At 34.4% G+C, this 20,663-nt stretch overlaps 2 protein-coding genes across 2 annotated transcripts in view; both read left to right on the top strand.

The window, feature by feature from the left end:
- Window positions 1-20,663, top strand: part of Sema2a (Semaphorin 2a) — a 1,119,544-nt gene that overhangs the window by 109,506 nt on the left and 989,375 nt on the right. The gene's annotated exons all lie outside the window — the stretch shown is intronic.
- On the top strand, window positions 1,167-5,016 carry LOC140444481 (uncharacterized). The gene is made up of 5 exons (XM_072536240.1): window positions 1,167-1,846; window positions 1,904-2,332; window positions 2,803-3,039; window positions 3,106-3,424; window positions 3,485-5,016. Exons 1-5 carry the CDS (start codon window positions 1,453-1,455, stop codon window positions 4,353-4,355), a joined length of 2,250 nt encoding a protein of 749 aa, XP_072392341.1. The 5' UTR covers window positions 1,167-1,452; the 3' UTR covers window positions 4,356-5,016.

Raw genomic sequence — 20,663 nt, forward strand, 5'->3', positions numbered from 1 at the left:
GAAGACATTTTCTAAGAACCATAAAGGAAATGAGAAACCAAAAAAGAAAAATATTTTATCTTGATGAAACATGGATCAACGAGGGTCATACACCAAATAAATTTTGGCAGGATGAAACTGTTACAAGTCAAAGGCACGCTTTTGTAAATAACTTATCTACTGGTTTAAACCCACCATCAGGAAAGGGACGCAGGCTGATAATAGTACACATTGGCAGTTCAGACGGTTTTGTTGAAGATGGTTTATTAACTTTTGAATCAACTCGTACCGGTGACTACCATGAAGACATGAACGCTGATGTCTTTCAAAAATGGTTCGAACAAATGATAGATCTTCTTCCTAAGAACTGTGTAATAGTAATGGATAATGCAAGTTATCACTCAAGACTTATAGAAGGACTGCCCACAACCAAGTGGTTAAAAAAAGACTTGCAGAATTGGCTGAGTTCAGACAATATTACTGATAAAATGATCGAGCCAGTTATTATAAATCTTGGTTCTGAAAGTTCATCTTCTGAATCTGATTTGGATTTGTAACAAGTAGCTGTAAGTTTTATATTAATATTTTTATTCATCTATTTAACATACCTTAGACGGTTTTAAAAACTCTTTTTCTCTTTTGTAATTTTTAAAAATTAAAAAAAATGTGAATTATTTAAAACCCTTTTTAATGTAGGCCAGTCAGTTCTAATATAGTGTGTGATAAAAGAGGTCACTTTTGTTTACATACACATAACACTTTATAACACTGAAATAATTCATTTATTTTTTACAATTATTCAAAGTAATTTTTCAATTAATCTTGAGCACGCCCATGGAGTGGTCGGAGCTACCAGTTAAAATTATGCTAATTACTCTCTCGTTCATAAAAATAAACTATAAGCGAATTGATGCGGACGAAAATTCCCGAAAATTCAAGAATTTTATTGGAGTAAAACGATAGAAAACTTGTTTTAATAATTGGAAATTGATATATACCTACTACTTGAATAGTTTTATATAAGCATTCTTAAAATAATTCATAAAAAGATGTTAGATAAAAATTTTCGTTACACAGACCATTGTTATACCTGGCAGTAGGGTCACGGTACGGCAACGCTGCTGTCGACAGACCATCGACCGCACCATCACCATCATCCGTCAAAATAAGACTACACTATAATATACAGCCTAAGTTTGGCGTGATTTTGTCGTGATTGGTCACAGCATAAGAGCTGTGGATTGGTCAGCATCTTCATCGGATTTTGAATTTTTCAGGTTATGTATCTCTCTGTTTGGCGCTTAAACATCTGTGATTAGGCGGTTTTATACCAATTTGCCAATAAGCAACCACACAGAACATTTCAATTTAAATTTTTCTCATTTATTTTTAAAAATCTGTTAAATTGTTTTAAAAATCTGTTCGTTAGAACACCATATTTAATTACCTAAGACTTTGTTTTAGCAAGCAATTATGGATTCTGTCTATCCATCCACTTCAACAAGCTGTGAAATTAACTCAGGAGCCTGCCATCTTTGCAGCAAAATATTTAAAAATGTGGAATTACGAAATCGTCATATCAAAGGAATACATAACATAGATATGTCGATTAAGAAAATTAATCACATTATTTGTCCCTTATGTGAACAAGAAACTAATTTCAAAAGCCATGAGAACTTACGAAAACATCTTAAAGGGAACCACCAGGTGAGTATTGAATTAATAACTTTTGAATTTTCTAGTTTACAAGAATATGAGACATGGAAAGACATGCAGAAATTTGAGACAAGTTATACACTGAATAGAATTGTTAATAGAAATGAACAGAAGACATTATACTATGAGTGTAACAGAAGTAACACTAAAGGTAGGTACAATACTTTGTTACTTGTAATATTTAAAACTTATACTAATCTATATTTAGGATATAAGCCCAACTATAAAATTAGAACAGAGAAATCTGGTGGATCAATTAAAATTAAAGGAGTGTGTCCCTCCAGGCTGATTTGCAAACTGAGAGATCAAGGACAAGTTTCAGTCAGTTATTGGAAAACACATGCTGGACATAAAGAGGAATTAAGAACCATGCATCTGGCAAAAGCAGAAGAAAAAATGATTGTAGAGAAGTTAATATCTGGGGTGCCATCCAGCAGAATTTTAGAAGATTCAAGAAAATTGGAAACACCAAAACTAGAAAGACTTGCCCTATTAACAAGTAAAGACCTCTCAAATTTGTCCAGGAAGTATAATACATATAAGAAACGAGATCAAAATGATATGGTAGCAACGGCTTTAAAGGTTCAGGAATGGAATGCTAACAACAAGAATTATGCTTTCTTATTCAAGAAGGAAGGTAAAGACCTATCATTTTTTTATGCCCACTACAATTATAATTAATCCTATTCCAATTTGACTTGTGTGAATTGTTATCACTTGACTCATGTAACAAACCTTACTCTTAGCAGAATCAACAATATACATTTTTAAATAATATATCTCGTAAGATTGTAGTCATTGGTTTTTTACATTAAAACTAATTTTGTAATGGAGGTGCTGATTTATTGGGCAAACTTACTAGTTTTTTATTTTACTAGACAACCATTTTTGGGTCTTAGTCTGTTAAAGAATACTTCTCCATTCTGATCTATTTCACACTTTGCTCTTCCAGTTTTTGATAAATATGATATGTTAAATAAGAAGTCAACACAAAAAAAAAATAGGACTAATGATTACCTGTTAAAAAATACAATAAAATTTCAGTCTCTTACCATTAATTTATTATCTTTAATTATCTCTAAACTATAAATTTTTTATTTTTATTAGGAGAACAACATGATGTACTTAAAAAAGAAGATTTTGCCTTAGGATTCATGAACTCTGTTATGGAAGATAAATTAAGAGAATTCCATAGCATAATTTGTATGGATGGTACACATGGCACGAACAAGAGGGGAATGGATTTAACAGTGGTGCTTATTAAAGATGACAGGAATACAGGATTTCCAGTTGCATTCTTACTGTCAAACCGATTGGACCAAGTAGTTCAAGAAGTTTTTTTAGGTATGTATTATATGAGTAGTGACAATTTATGACTGGTAAGTAAAAATAATTTTTAAAAACTTTTAGGTGCTCTCAAGAATAGAATGCAAACTGGAATTCATGCAGAACATTTTATGAGTGATGACGATAAAAAATATTATAATGCATGGGTGAAGATTATGGGCAACCAACCAAAGAGGCTTTTATGTACATGGCACGTTGTGAAAAATTGGAACATTCAAGGGAAGAAGAAAATAAAAGATCCAATTTTGAAGAAACAGATGAAAACTGAGATGAAGAGAATTATTAATGAAACGGATGAAGATAGATTTATGGAGTTATGCAATAGATATATAATCAAATTACAAGAGGCAAATGAGATAGATTTTTTTAATTATCTGGCACGGTAAATAAGTATATGAAATCATACATTTAAAGTCATCCTTAAGTCTATTTTTTTTTGTAGGAATTACTTTCAGAATGAAGAGAGAATCAAAATGTGGGCTCATTGTTACAGAAAAAATTCAGGAATCAATACAAACATGGCGATAGAATCTTTCAACAACCTATTGAAGACCAACCACCTTAGGAGAAGTGCTGGGGTAACAATTGAAAAGTTATTGGACACAATAGATGATCTAGTTGACATTAAAATGTGGAAGAGGATTATAGACATCGAAAGACCAAATGCGAACAATTATCAAGATAGGGTTATAGCAAAAGCACACAAAATGGCAGAAACGATGAAAAACAAAGTGGAGGTTAAGAAAAATGAGAAGGTATATGGTCAATTTCAGGTAAAGTCATTTAGAGATCCTAATAAATTATATAATGTAAATATAAGGCAAGTATGTGAAAATGAATGTAAGACATTGTATTGTAGAGTATGTAAAATTTGTATTCATCGCTATCAGTGTGAGTGTGCTGAATATGTGGTGAGGAATATCTTGTGTAAGCATGTGCACTTGGTAAGAATGCACGAGGAGCGCGAGGGAACTAACTCTGTTTTAGATGATGCTGCAAGGTGTTTGGCAGTAACTTCAATTATCAAATCAAGGCATCAGGAGGAAATTAATGAGTTTGTCAGAGGGAAGGTAGAACAGACAAATGTCATCCAGGAAAAAACCAAACGAAGTCTTCAAATAGAAAACTTGGTAAATTTAATGGAAGACTTAGATGATGAAAGTTTTGCAAGATTACATGACAAATTTGTGAGGGACATTCAAGGAACAAAGCGCAAAGTGAAGAAAGAATTTCAGGAAACCCCTAAGGATATTACAAAGAAGCGAAAAATGGAAAAGCAGGAATATTTTCCTTCCAATAAAAAAAGAAACTGATTAAAAATTAAATTTGAACCATTCTTGTAGCTCACTTTATAGGCTTATTTACCTATTGCAAATTGCCTTTTGCATTAATTAGTCTTAGATGTCATAACTAACGACCTTCTTTTACAGATTCTTAGTTCTAAGACTAATTAACACTTTATTTTCAGATTCTTAGTATTAAGATATCTAACCCCTTTCTTTGCAGATTCTTAGTTATAATACTAATCAACTTTTATTGCAGATTCTTACTTGTAATAAACATTTTATTGTATTTTAATAAAGGTATTTTTCCCGCTAGCTAGGGTTCATATATAACCTTTATGTCCACGGACCGTGATCCCTATATGCTCCGGTCCAACATAGCTATGGATAGTGCGACTGGACCACCTTCCCTCATTCCCGAGGGTCAAATCCAGCGACAATTAGTAATATATGTAGTAAAATTTCATAAAATATATGTATAAATGCTTAGTTTAGGCCTGAATTTTAAAGCTGTGTTAAGTAATGATGTTATATTTGTATGCTTTTATATTAGAATTGCATTTTTAAATCGGGATGTACTGGGCCCTAGGCGAGGTTTAGAGGGGTTTTCCTTCGCCATTGCATCAATAACGGCCCCCCCTCCTTTGATTTCCCAGATTTTTAATAAAGAATAAAGACATTTTAAACATAACTGTTTAGTGTTTTATTTGGTTTGCAATAGTTATTTCCAGTAAACCTCTGCTTCATTTTGTTAACAATGACAATTTTTCATAGTACTCGATTCACAATATATATCTTTTTATTATCCTACATTTGTGGTGAAATCTAATATAATTCAGTGTTCTAAAAAAATGAAAATGGATAAATGTCAATTTGGATTTATGCAAGGAGGCAGGTCTACATCAGCAATTTTTATTATAAAACAGCTAATTTAACAATTTAGAGTGAAAGAGATAGACTTGCGAATAGTATTATTAATCTTGAGAAAGCACATGATGAAGTTATCAGAAACCTACTGTGGCAGAGATTTAGTAGGAAAGGAGTGCCAGCTGAATGTGTGAGTGGAGTATGAGCAAGTAACAACTATAATAGTGTTAGAACTACTATATATAGTTAGAATAACTATTATAGTGTTAGAACTATACAATTGTAGGTGAAACTGGCCAATTTTGTGTGAAAATAGGGCTTCATCCGGGTTTCGCCCATATTTATTCTCATTTGTGCTGGATTAGATAACAACTGAACCTGCTTGGTATAGAGTAGCGGAGACAAGTCCTTAATGAAAAATGATTATGATATTTCAATTCCAGATAGAGTAGTTGGCTTGAATAGACAAGAACTCAAAAAAGATGATAATTTTCGGCTTTTAGGATCGGTATTACCGTTTTATTTATCATACTTCAATTAAAGATAAAGGAAAGAGGCAAATTGAATGATGTGTGATAAAAAAGGTACGAAGAAAACTAAAAGGTAATTGTATAGGACTGCTTTTAGACCAGCTATGATGTATGGTACTGAATGTAGGGCAGTAAAAAAGGGGATGAACAGAAATTGCATGTTTTTGAAAAACCATAATCTCAGAGAAAAAGCGGAGAGGTACTTAGTCCCTGGAAGAGAACAGAAAAGTTTACAGGAAAATAATTAGAGAAGCCGATCCCACATAGAGAAAGCTAACGAGAATAATAATGTTAATGAATGTTCTAGAAATAAAAATAATAAGAAGAACCTCTAAATCTTAATAAAAAAATTACCTAATCAAAAAAAATTAAAACAATATCTATATATCTAATAAAAAAGCATCACTAGCATATCAAAATAAAAAAACACAAGTCAGAAATTAATTTTACCTACATAATCTCAAAAGAAAAAATAATTACATTTCTAATAAAACTATAATAGCCAGCTTAATCCTAAAATGTGAATATCATCCGCTTTGTACCAATACCACAGTAGATTGCTACTCTGCTAATAAATTTTTTAGCGATATACTGTCTCACAATACCTCAATTGTCATTTTAAAAAACATGAAACCCGCCAATTTTTAAATTGGGACCCACCCACCAACCAATCACGCCAAACCTAGGCTGTATATTATAGTGTAGTCTGTCAAAATAGAAGAAACAAAGAGAGGCAGGCGTCCATGTTGGTCGTGGCGACCTCCCGCAGAGACCCTCCGGCGACAAACCAACGATGAAGATATTTCTCTCGAGTGGCCCAGCCCATTTTCCCATCACCGCCACGGGATTATTGTAATTGTGGAGAAGAATCTCATTATCAAAGCCTTGGCAATCACGCTATGACCATTTAGCGACCTTGAATTGGATTTAGTAACGCTTTGTGGTCAGGTCGTTGGAATATAGAGTGTTAATAGTGTGTGATTATTGACACAAAAACTGGTTCAGATAATTTCGACAGACAAATTTAGACTTGGTTTTCATGATCTTTGAGATTACCAAATTATTTATAAATTGTTTCCATTTGAAAATGCGAGTAAGAGAAGTGGAGCAATAATATTTAGTTGTATAAATATTGTGAAACAATCAAAAGTTTTAATACATAAAACATCATATAGGTATACTCGTGTTGTATGGGAGCATCCTTCTCCAAAAAAAAAGTGCAATAACCGATGAATAGGTTGTTATTATAAATGAGCACAAAATTTAGATTTAATTTTATATACAATAACAGTGTATAGGATCTATGTAACTGTATATGGGTCAATTCACTTTTATTTTATATAAAAAAGGTATTCAATATGAGTCTATGGTTTGATCTCTCTTAATTGGATATAGCTATTTAATAACTTTTTTTTAAGTATATTTACGAATATTATTTATAAGTGAGCTTCTTCTTAAAGCGCCATCTCACTATGGAGGTTGGCAATCATAATGGCTATTTTTATGTTTGAAATTGGTGCTCTAAATAAATCGATCGATGTGCTTTACGATACCAATCACGTAGATTCTTCAACCAAGAACTCTGTCTGCGGCCAACAAATCTTCTTTCTTTAATCTTTCCCTCTATTATGAGTACACTTAGGCAAATACAATTACAATTTTAATGGGAATAAGCCACAATTAAAGGTTAAAACAAGTTTATTGACGTTTCAATCTCCACTTCGGAAATCGTTCTCAAAATACAAATATTTGTTTTCTCTATCAATACCCACTTATCTACCAGAAGTGGCAAGACTTTGGCATTCGGCTTAGATCGAGGTGAAGGCCCGCTCAGCTCCCTCGTTCCTGCACACTCCATGCCGTCTGCCGAATGGAAAAAGCTCTCGTGTTACCTCAAGCTTCTTGTCTAGTGAAATTTCGTATGTGAGGTAATTTTTCATTGCGATCCTTTAAATCCCTGACCGAAGATTTCTTCATCCAGCTTGTCACACAGTTCTCTCCAGTGCCTTCTTTTTTCTGTACGAATTATTCTATAGAGTTCTCTCTTTTGTGAGCGGTATTCTATTTTGATTTGCTGGATTTGCTCGACAACAACAAGGTTTATCCCTGCTCTGCCCATTGCCCTCGTTATTCTTCTCCTCATGGCTATGCATTCATCTCTGAGCTATTCGATGTCCGCACTCCACCAGTACGGCATCCTGCTTACATCTCGACGACCTATTCTACTGTTTCTATAGCTTTTTCATGACCTAAGTTTTCCACCGCTGGCGTTTGACCCTGTATTATGCTTACTCTCAGTTTAATGAGTTCCTCATATGTCTTCCCATCACCGCATCCTATTCCGAACATCCCGGACGCACGAACCTTGTAAATAGTGTCTGCTCCGGTTATCAATAATTCGATGTAAGTATAGTCTGGCAATACCTACCAATCTTTTGTTTTTGTTGCTACTCCCTGTGTAGTCATGATAACATCGATGTACCTACCCGTACCTCCCCTCACAAATGTGGCTTTTAGACCGGTGTTCAATAACACCAAATCCAAAGTACCCACCCAATTAGATTATATTCTACCGCGAGTATCGGTGATCAGGGACACCCACTCTGCCGCTTTTGTGTTGAAATCTCTCAGCACCACGCATTCTCCTCTCATACTTATCATCTCCTCCATGATATTATCCATCTTCCTCTCATAATCATCCACCGTTTTATTAGGAAAGTGATAGCTGCAATTCCTCCATCCGGACGATCATTTACCCTTCCTTTGCCTTTATTAAGAAAAGACTGTTACCTTTAAGAATGCTTGGGGCGTGAGGACATACGTCTCTTTAGATGCTTTGGATAGCAGTAGTAGTACTCGTATATTTATTTTAGAGTCTTTAAGGAACTATGTGATGAGTACTTTTGTAGGGTTGTTAAGTTCTCAATTAAGAAATATATTTATTTATCATATGAACAGAAAAAGGACAGTAATATGGCTTAGATTCTGGTGTGGGAACCTGCTGATCCTGAACAAAAAAGGCTGGGTCTCCTGACGTACCGAGGACTGTGTCATCGTAGGCGCTGTCAGAGAGGCTTTAACATGCTCTAAGAGGTCTTAGTGGCTGAAGAGCTTAGAAATGAGTCCAACTACGAGTTTATCGTTACTGTTAACATTATAATAGGTAAATAAGATAGATCTGTTTTTGTTTGAGTAATTTGTCTATGATTTTGCAATGGGTTTGATGTTGTAATGGGTAAAATAGTTGTTTTATTTCTACGATAAGTTTTACTTTATTTTTCATGTAAGGAATTTATATTAAGTCTTTATCAAGACTTGGTAAAATTCATAGCATTCTGCCCTAAATTGGATAAGTGCTTAGGGGTACTTCGTACACTATACACGAAGCCCCAAAGCAGAGCGTGCAGCGGAGGGGACAATTTGAGAGGTCCACTCTTGCTAAGACGACATGGCGTCCAACCGGTTTTTGAACCCGCTTCCCACTGAGACGATACTAACTGAGACGTCGCTACTACACAGAGACCTGCACTAATGAATCCACGTTGGATAGAAGGCGACAGAGGGGAGAGCCAGCGGATGTCATCAGAAGACCTGACGCCTTCTGTGTACCAGATGCCTGAGACGAGCCAACCTTCTTCAGAGTTTGAGGCCCCGGAAGCTAATGGAAGGTCCCCCGGAGTAGCACGCAGTGCTTACCTGGTAACTGAACGCCAAATCGGGAGCAAACTGCTACCGGCTGGACATAGCCATGGGACAACCGGTAGCCGAGAAGAAGATGAACCCGTCGAGGGAGCTGGTGCATCGATCGAGGATGGAGCCTGCCGAGGACGGAGATGATGTTACCACCACCTTTCCCTGGAGTCACGGGAAAGTGCAGTGCTTAGTATTCGAAAAATTTTATTGTATTTTAAAACTTTAAATTTTTCGTCGTATTTTCTGCTTTGTATTTTTTCTATTTTGTATCTGTATTTTTCGTATTTTTTTAAATAAATTTCACCTACCTACAGAGTCTCCAAAGGAGGAGGGATGTCATCATAATTTTTTTATTTCTTCGATATTTCCACTTTATTCTCATGTAAGAAATTCGACAAGTCTTGTCCGGATTTTCAACAACATCCTAACCTGAATTGGATAAGTGCTTAGGGGTACTTCGTACACTACACACGAAGCCCCTAAACAGAGCGTACAGTGGAGTTGACAATTTACGAGGTCTACTCTTCCTAAGATGACAATATATCAACATAATAAATTATTTGTCAATAGAAATGTCTCTAACGAGGCCTGTATTATAATCGATTTGCTTGTTGCCTATTATTATTCGTGTGTCCTTTATATTATCGGAAAATAACTACTTTCAACATCTAACACAAATCTCCCTTATTCTCCTTAAGAGTTTCCATGACACAGCACTTGCGGGAACTGATTCCCATACAATTCAATGAAGCAACTCTCCCGAAGAGCAAAATTAGTCGATAGTTTATGCGCCCCGTGATCGAAAATAATAAATAGCTAGTGTGTAAACGTCCGTTTATCTCCCGAATCGGATCGAAATTAAGATGAATCGTAGAAGCATTTCATTCTCTATCGCAGCAACAACACGAGAGCGTCGAGAAACTCATCAGCCAACACTTAACCTAGTAAAGGGAAAATATAGATTAAGTTTTTTTCTCTTCTTGAACATTGTTTTATTAAATTGTTTCGCAGAAGTTTTCTGATGCTTTAATTAGTTGTGTAAACTCTTTTAATTAAAAGATTGTTCGCAGGCATTAAAGCTGTTTCTACTGGAGAATCATGTGTTTGAAGAAATTGTGCAAAAACTAAACCTATAATTCTGAGGATATCAGTGAAAAATTGCTCAGTACACGAAAAGAAGATAATGGAAATAACGAACATTTATGTTTATTTTAATAGTGATTTTTAAAGGGAGTTTATGTTGTTATCGGCTGTGATTCATAACTGCACAGAGTAAAAATTTACTTATCTACTAAACAAAAGAAAACTTGCAAAAATGTGTAATTGTTTAATTGTGTAATTTGTGTAATGTTACATTACACTTACTTACTAATGAAAATATCCAAAAGAAGTACAAAATTTAATTTGCTACGACTAATCGTATAAAATTTGTATAGCTACTATACTGTATTTTTATGTATGAGAGAGTAATAAAACAATAAATTATGTATGCAAATCCCTAAACTGTTGATACGGGTGACTCAATGAAAATAAGATATTTGTCAACAAGTTTACAGAAGTATATAGGAAAACAATTTTAAATTGAGTATGACCACCAGGTATAAAGGTTGGAGCAGAATAGAATACAATAGTTGTGAGGTTTACTAATCCCTAAATAAGGTTGCCAGTGTCGGAGTGATGGAGGTTAACAGGTACTAATGAATTTGCAAGAAATGTAAGATGTTTATTTTATTGGTTATATATAACCAATAAAAGTTTAATAAGTACCTACCTATTTGCAAAATAAAGTTTAATTCTTTAGATAAAATAAAACGTTTTATTTTATCTATTTGCAAAATAAAGTTTAATTCTTTGCCTATTTGCAAAATAAAGTTTAATTCTTTAGATAAAATAAAACGTTTTATTTTATCTGAAATGAGTGCATTCCACGAAGTAAGGGTTTCAACAATCAAACATTTAATTCTTTAATTCCAGGAATCTACGACAGTAATTGACTAGATAATTACCTTCTAAAATTATTCCACAGAAAATGTGATAGTGAGTTTTTCCATTTTGTATATAGGAAGGTCCAAGTGGCGTATTCAAAATTCTTAACAGTTCACTAAAAGTAGGTACTTCAGTTGCAAGGTGCAGTTTATTGTGTATACTACTGTTATGGAAAATTTGGAAGTGCCGTGTAAACGCCGAAAAATTGGTCCTCTAACAGTTAATGAAAAAACATTAATATTTAATTGTTTTAAATCATTTACAGACAAACGTTTATGTGAAAGTGTTGATGAGACCGTTGAGTTAGTTAGCAGTACACTTGGTGTTGGGAAATCTACGATTTACAGAGTTATTAAAGAAGAGAAATGTGGTAGTTTTCAAATGCCACGTAATACTCCAGGGAAACCAAAATTTCAAATAGAATATCATTTTAAAGAAGGACTTCGACGGAAAGTGCATGAATTCTTCTTTAGACAAGAATTTCCAACATTGGATAAAGTTCTTGTCTCAGTTCGAGATGATAAGGATTACCCAGAAATGAGTCAAAGTACGTTATGGAAACTTTTAAAAGAAATAGGCTTCCGCTGGATAAAGAATCCCAGAAAGTCTATTTTATTAGAAAGAAGCGATATTGTCATATGGAGAAGACATTTTCTAAGAACCATAAAGGAAATGAGAAACCAAAAAAGAAAAATATTTTATCTTGATGAAACATGGATCAACGAGGGTCATACACCAAATAAATTTTGGCAGGATGAAACTGTTACAAGTCAAAGGCACGCTTTTGTAAATAACTTATCTACTGGTTTAAACCCACCATCAGGAAAGGGACGCAGGCTGATAATAGTACACATTGGCAGTTCAGACGGTTTTGTTGAAGGTGGTTTATTAACTTTTGAATCAACTCGTACCGGTGACTACCATGAAGACATGGTAGTCACCAATGGTTCGAACAAATGATAGATCTTCTTCCTAAGAACTGTGTAATAGTAATGGATAATGCAAGTTATCACTCCAGACTTATAGAAGGACTGCCCACAGCCAAGTGGTTAAAAAAAGACTTGCAGAATTGGCTGAGTTCAAAAAATATTACGTACCATCCCGGATCTATAAGAAAGGAACTTTATTCGTTGTGTGCCCTTCATAAAGAAAAATTTAAAAAATACGAAATTGATGAAATTGCCAAAAATCGTGGAATGACAGTACTTAGATCCCCACCATATCATTGTGAATTAAACCCGATTGAACTGGTATGGGCACAGATAAAGAGTGAAGTTTCAAGAAAAAATACCACTTTTAAAATTCATGTTGTTAAACAGTTGTTTTTGGAGGCCGTAAATAATGTAAAACCTGAAAACTGGGAAAAGGCAGTAAATCACACTATTAAAGAAGAGGAAAAAATGTGGAAGCTGGACAATATTACTGATAAAATGATAGAGCCAGTTATTATAAATCTTGGTTCTGAAAGTTCATCTTCTGAATCTGATTTGGATTTGTAACAAGTAGCTGTAAGTTTTATATTAATATTTTTATTCATCTATTTAACATACCTTAGACGGTTTTAAAAACTCTTTTTCTCTTTTGTAATTTTTAAAAATTAAAAAAAATGTGAATTTTTTAAAACCCTTTTTAATGTAGGCCAGTCAGTTCTAATATAGTGTGTGATAAAAGAGGTCACTTTTGTTTACATACACATAACACTTTATAACACTGAAATAATTCATTTATTTTTTACAATTATTCAAAGTAATTTTTCAATTAATCTTGGAACACGCCCATGGAGTGGTCGGTGCTACCAGTTAAAATTATGGTAATTACTCTCTCGTTCATAAAAATAAACTATAGTTTACGAGATACAGTGTGAAAATCCTTTGTACCTCTTTTTCCAAGATGGCGACCGAGGACAAGGTTAGCGACTCCACAAACTTGAGCTTAAGCTCCCCATCAGATAAAAAAAAATAAAATTTCGTCTTTTAAAAAGTACACGCTAAGACCTAAAAAATGTAACCTTTCAATGGCCTAATATTTTATACCCGAACAGATTATGTAGGCACCCACACTATTGGTTTTTTAAAACATCTGCAACATGTAATACAAGAAAATTTTAAATAGTTTTGAAATACTTCGCCACTGGTTCATGACGTTAAGCTGGGGATTATCAGCTGAATCATATAAACTGTGCTGTCATTAATTTTCAAATCGAGTATGACTCTATTTTTAAATATTTTATTTACTTATCATTTTTTTATTGTTTCAGGTAAGTGGCTATTCAATGTGTCGAAAAAATAGTAGGTAAGAAACATTTTTAACACAATACTAATTTTGAATATTCCATTACAAAGATATTTTTATTCTGAATGCTTCACACGATCCCTTGGCCAGAAATACTCCAAGCGTTACGTTTTACCCAAAATTTATATGTAAATCTTCAAGATTCAACAGTTGTACAAGTAAATGGTTTTATTTATTCCCTCTGCCTTTATCTAACTATTTTGCTCCAAATTACTATCTTAACTATCAAAAGACGAAAACTTGAGTACTTAGGACATGTGATGAGAGGGCAAAAATACGCATTATTACAACTTATTATGCAAGGCAAAATCCGAGGAAAGCGAAATGTGGGAAGACGAAGAATATCCTGGCTTAAAAACTTAAGGGAATGGTTTGAATGCAGTAGTGCAGAACTTTTTAGAGCGGCAGTCAACAGAGTCCGCATAGCCATGATGATTTCCAACCTTCGATAGAAGATGGAACTTAAAGAAGAAGAAGACTATCTTGGCTCATGTTAATATCAATCCCTGGTACCGAAATGTCCTCTCCCACCAGTTTTCTACTACTTTCAGTAACTTGAATATATGAAGTAACAAGTCAGGATGACGAATTAGGTGAATTGCAAATGCAAGCTTACTGCAAGCTATTGAATGATGTTAGAGTATAGAACAAAAATGGAGTTATATCAAAAACGTCATGCTAAATGCGAGAAAAGAACATCTGGGAAAGAAAACAAGAGTAAAAAATAAAGAATGGATGACTGATGACATTCTGCAGATGATGGACCAAAGGAGATTAATGAAAAACAGGGACGCAAAGAAATACCAAGAAATCAACCAAACAGTCAAAAAAGAAATACGAAGAGCCAAGGAGACATGGATGCAAGAAAAAGGTAAACTAATCGAAGAGCTCCAAGTGAAACACGATCCTATAAATATCCACCGAAAGATTCGAGAAGACACAAGAGGACCACACACACCTCCTCATAAACAAAGACGGGAACCTGGCGACGACAGTTAAGAAGAAGTTGGTGACCTGGAAAATGTACATCGAAGAACTTTTCTGGGACTACCAAGGTAACCTTCCAGAAATAAATTGCATGACAGAGCCGTCAATACTAGAAAGCGCGGTGAAAGCAGCTTTAAAACAGTCTAAGAATGGTAAGGCCACAAGTCCGAACGAAATACCTGCTGAACTTATTAAGGTGATGAGTGAAGTGAGCACGAAGGAGTTAACTGAACTGTTTAACGTCATATACGATTCAGGTAATATCTCAGAGGAATGGCTATTGTCAACATTTGTAACACTACCAAAAAAACGATCTGCGAAAACGTGCGAAGATTTCCGAACTATCAGCCTTATGAGTCATGCAGTCAGATTTTCATTTAAAATCATACATGCCAGAATTTACAAGAGATGCTAAGAAAATGTCGGTGAAATGCAATTTGGATTCCGCAATTCCATGGGTACACGTGAAGCACTTTTCACCTTACAAGTCCTACTTCAGAGATGCCGCGATTTGTGATGTCTATATTTGTTTTATTGACTACGCCAAGGCATTTAACCGTTGACAGCACCAGAAGTTAGTCGCCGCTCTACAAAGAGTAGGACTGGATGAGAAGGACATTCGGATCATCATGAATTTATACTGGAACCAGCGTGCTCAAGTCAAGGTCGAAGACCAGCTGACCGACCAAGTGAAAATCATGCGAGGAGTAAGGCAAGGCTGTGTGCTCTCGCCGACTCTTTTCAATATATACTCTAGGAAATTTTTACTGAAGCCCTCACAAACCTAGATATGGGAATCCGAGTGAACGGTGGATACATCAATAATATTCGCTAGGCCGATGACACTGTATTACTAGCAACCTAGTCTACAAGCTTGATCTACAAGCCTTACTAGACTGAGTAAGAACTGTGGGCGTAACATACGGACTAGACCTTAATATTAAGAATAACTAAATTCATGGTTGTCAGCCGTGCAAATTTAGATCCGAGGGCAGTACTGGCAGGTATCGAAGAGATCTAGAGAGTCGACAGATTCACGTACCTGGGAAGTACTCTTAACTCACAATCAGACCACGCTCAAGAGATTAGATCCAGAATTGAAACGGCACGGTCTACATTTATCAAGTTGAGATCCTTGCTGTGCTGCAGTGATCTCAGTTTGGGATCCAAGATGCGGATAGTGAGGTGCTACATTCTTCCAGTGTTACTATATGGATCTGAAGCCTGGACACTAACGCAAGCCACAGAAAAGCGGATTGAAGCCTTTGAGATGTGAATCTACAGGAGGATACTAAAAATATCGTATGTGGACCATGTCACCAACGTTGAGGTCCTACAGCGCATGACAAAAGAAAAAAAAGTGCTTAATTTAGTGAGACAACGTAAGCTTGAGTATCTGGGCCACGTGATACGGAACGAAGGAAAATATCGAATTGTTCAGTCAATCAATCCATGATAGCTTTGATGATCACCAACATCCGAACCGAATAAGGCACTGAAGAAGAAGAAGAAATAACAACATCGTTCTACACATGTGGCCAAGTTTTACCTCTTATTAGGAACACTTGTGGTACTTGAGTACGCTAGTAGCGACTCCTATAATATGAAGCAAGAACAAGTCAGGAGAATTCGTTTCTAGAAATAGAGAAGATTTAGAAACAAGTTAACTAGTTTGTACTAGTTAAATAGCTAATATTAGTCATATTCTTACCCACTCCCATGATGCTCGATTCTGAGCAATGTTCCTTTGTACGATTGGCTTATTACCACCTGATCTTCTTCTCTTTGACCATCTTGAACTGATTTTTCGTTACAACACAATGCTTAATCAGCAAATCATCACCACACAAGACAAAAAGAGGTGACCCAGAAGAGAAATTACGAGAAAACAGAGAGGTGACCATTGTCGCGGACATTGCTTCTGTCCTGCAGTAAGTCCAATCAGGCTTGTAGCAGAACCTTTAGCACGGAAAGACAATCTCCATACAAGAGTCTTGGGTACACTAGGACTAGGACCAAATAAAGGGTCCATAGGAACCTTTTATTTGGCTTAAATGTAAATCATCTTAAGGAAGGTGTTATGTATTCATTCACAATATTCTCGGTAAAGTATGGGTTTCTTTGAAATAATTGAATTTTATTAAGAGGAAGCCAAATTTGTATCCGTACAATGTACGCTGATGTTATATGCATTTAAAATGAGTAGAAGTCAATTAAATAATATTTTATTTAAAATAAAAAATAATTATCTCTGTTTGTAACCTTCGTACATATCATAGTAATATGATAATTCATTGATCCCAATGAGCGAGTGAGTGTCTTGAATAATCGCATACCATTCAGTCTAGCCTACATGGATTTTCTGTCAGGTGGTATTATTTATAGCATACCGTATCAGTATTTATTCATCGACCTGCGTGCAATTTCTACCTGTAGACCTTTAGGAAATGAATTGTACAACTGTTGACTGAGCAATTTGACTGTCGTTTATATTTCCACAAATATTGGCCTTTGTTCTGATAAATGGCTAATTCATATAGGAATTTAAACAGCTCTGATAACAAAATACATATACGTTCTGGTATGATAAACAACCTATCATTTTATTCTTTTTCTACGGCGATTGTACTACTCTAACGATGAAACTAGTATATTATGTAAATTGACATAGATTAGGTTGTCACGCTATGGTTTCAATATCACAGAAAAATAAATACATTAAAAATTAATATCTTAAAATGTTTTCAGATTGAAGGATATTGGTTAGGTGATATAAAATTTATATGTGTCGATGGTAGCGAGATAGAAAATTTAGTTGTCACAAATGATGGAATAACAAAAATTCTACACTATTAGCAGTAGTATATCCTATAGTTTATTTTTATGAACGAGAGAGTAATTAGCATAATTTTAACTGGTAGCTCCGACCACTCCATGGGCGTGCTCAAGATGAATTGAAAAATTACTTTGAATAATTGTAAAAAATAAATGAATTATTTCAGTGTTATAAAGTGTTATGTGTATGTAAACAAAAGTGACCTCTTTTATCACACACTATATTAGAACTGACTGGCCTACATTAAAAAGGGTTTTAAATAATTCACATTTTTTTTAATTTTTAAAAATTACAAAAGAGAAAAAGAGTTTTTAAAACCGTCTAAGGTATGTTAAATAGATGAATAAAAATATTAATATAAAACTTACAGCTACTTGTTACAAATCCAAATCAGATTCAGAAGATGAACTTTCAGAACCAAGATTTATAATAACTGGCTCGATCATTTTATCAGTAATATTGTCCAGCTTCCACATTTTTTCCTCTTCTTTAATAGTGTGATTTACTGCCTTTTCCCAGTTTTCAGGTTTTACATTATTTACGGCCTCCAAAAACAACTGTTTAACATCATGAATTTTAAAAGTGGTATTTTTTCTTGAAACTTCACTCTTTATCTGTGCCCATACCAGTTCAATCGGGTTTAATTCACAATGATATGGTGGGGATCTAAGTACTGTCATTCCACGATTTTTGTCAATTTCATCAATTTCGTATTTTTTAAATTTTTCTTTATAAAGGGCACACAACGAATAAAGTTCCTTTCTTATAGATCCGGGATGGTACGTAATATTTTTTGAACTCAGCCAATTCTGCAAGTCTTTTTTTAACCACTTGGTTGTGGGCAGTCCTTCTATAAGTCTAGAGTGATAACTTGCATTATCCATTACTATTACACAGTTCTTAGGAAGAAGATCTATCATTTGTTCGAACCATTCTTGAAAGACATCAGCGTTCATGTCTTCATGGTATTCACCGGTACGAGTTGATTCAAAAGTTAATAAACCACCTTCAACAAAACCGTCTGAACTGCCAATGTGTACTATTATCAGCCTGCGTCCCTTTCCTGATGGTGGGTTTAAACCAGTAGATAAGTTATTTACAAAAGCGTGCCTTTGACTTGTAACAGTTTCATCCTGCCAAAATTTATTTGGTGTATGACCCTCGTTGATCCATGTTTCATCAAGATAAAATATTTTTCTTTTTTGGTTTCTCATTTCCTTTATGGTTCTTAGAAAATGTCTTCTCCATATGACAATATCGCTTCTTTCTAATAAAATAGACTTTCTGGGATTCTTTTTCCAGCGGAAGCCTATTTCTTTTAAAAGTTTCCATAACGTACTTCGACTCATTTCTGGGTAATCCTTATCATCTCGAACTGAGACAAGAACTTTATCCAATGTTGGAAATTCTTGTCTAAAGAAGAATTCATGCACTTTCCGTCCAAGTCCTTCTTTAAAATGATATTCTATTTGAAATTTTGGTTTCCCTGGAGCATTACGTGGCATTTGAAAACTACCACATTTCTCTTCTTTAATAACTCTGTAAATCGTAGATTTCCCAACACCAAGTGTACTGCTAACTAACTCAACGGTCTCATCAACACTTTCACATAAACGTTTGTCTGTAAATGATTTAAAACAATTAAATATTAATGTTTTTTCATTAACTGTTAGAGGACCAATTTTTCGGCGTTTACACGGCACTTCCAAATTTTCCATAACACTAGTATACACAATAAACTGCACCTTGCAACTGAAGTACCTACTTTTAGTGAACTGTTAAGAATTTTGAATACGCCACTTGGACCTTCCTATATACAAAATGGAAAAACCCACTATCACATTTTCTGTGGAATAAGTTTAGAAGGTAATTATCTAGTCAATTACTGTCGTAGATTCCTGGAATTAAAGAATTAAATGTTTGATTGTTGAAACCCTTACTTCGTGGAATGCACTCATGTCAGATAAAATAAAACGTTTTATTTTATCTAAAGAATTAAACTTTATTTTGCAAATAGGCAAAGAATTAAACTTTATTTTGCAAATAGATAAAATAAAACGTTTTATTTTATCTAAAGAATTAAACTTTATTTTGCAAATAGGTAGGTACTTATTAAACTTTTATTGGTTATATATAACCAATAAAATAAACATCTTACATTTCTTGCAAATTCATTAGTACCTGTTAACCTCCATCACTCCGACACTGGCAACCTTATTTAGGGATTAGTAACCCTCACAACTATTGTATTCTATTCTGCTCCAACCTTTATACCTGGTGGTCATACTCAATTTAAAATTGTTTTCCTATATACTTCTGTAAACTTGTTGACAAATATCTGTTTTTCATTGAGTCACCCGTATCAACAGTTTAGGGATTTGCATACATAATTTATTGTTTTATTACTCTCTCATACATAAAAATACACTATAGCAGTAGTATATCCTAATGTTTTTATCACTTAAAAATTCCGATGGAAACTACATTCTTCGAATATCGTATAATCGATATTCAACGAAAATATTGCATTTTTTGTGACTGCACCCCTTTTAAAAATGTTACTGGATCAGAATTGGCACAGACGCTTATTGCTGAGCAGGTGGACGGTTGGAAATTAAGATTCATGCTCGTAACAGCCGAGCAGTCGGTTCGCTCATAAATATTCATATTGTGTACGCAGAATAAAATAATAGGAGTCGTGAGTAGCAACGAGAATCCATCGACTAGACGAAATGTGAGTCTGTACAAATGGTTTGTTAGAATCGATTTTTCTTACAGTTTTACTAAATTAAGAAATTGTACAGGTTTATCGCGAGAATAAAGTACAAGGATGTCTATCATGTGCAGTGAGCTCACATTTCTCGCGTTACACTGTTCTGGAGATAAAAGAACAGACAATAAAATACTGAAAACTTTTGTTTTTAACACTTCCACAAAATTTATTGTAAATTATTATCACTACAGCTGTTTCAGCTAAAGTGCCTTTCTCAAGTGATCTATTTTTGATATGTGTTTGAACTTTAGTCTTTAACTGAATAATTTGATGAGGAGAGAACTGTTTGTCTCAAGTTAGTCATTCAGAATTATGTCTGTATTCTGTTGATTTCCATCGATTTTAAATAATGGCTACAACGAACACACAATAAA

Source organism: Diabrotica undecimpunctata, chromosome 1 (assembly GCF_040954645.1).
Source record: "Diabrotica undecimpunctata isolate CICGRU chromosome 1, icDiaUnde3, whole genome shotgun sequence".
NCBI classification, from domain to species: Eukaryota; Metazoa; Arthropoda; class Insecta; order Coleoptera; family Chrysomelidae; genus Diabrotica; species Diabrotica undecimpunctata.

What these genes read in the sequence shown, in the direction of transcription:
- LOC140444481 (XM_072536240.1), top strand. Translation starts at nt 1,453, where the DNA reads ATGGATTCTGTCTATCCATCCACTTCAACAAGCTGTGAAATTAACTCA. An exon ending in TAACAGAAGTAACACTAAAG is followed by an intron (nt 1,847 to 1,903) that starts GTAGGTACAATA and finishes ATCTATATTTAG; the next exon opens with GATATAAGCCCAACTATAAA. An exon ending in AGTTCAAGAAGTTTTTTTAG is followed by an intron (nt 3,040 to 3,105) that starts GTATGTATTATA and finishes AAAAACTTTTAG; the next exon opens with GTGCTCTCAAGAATAGAATG.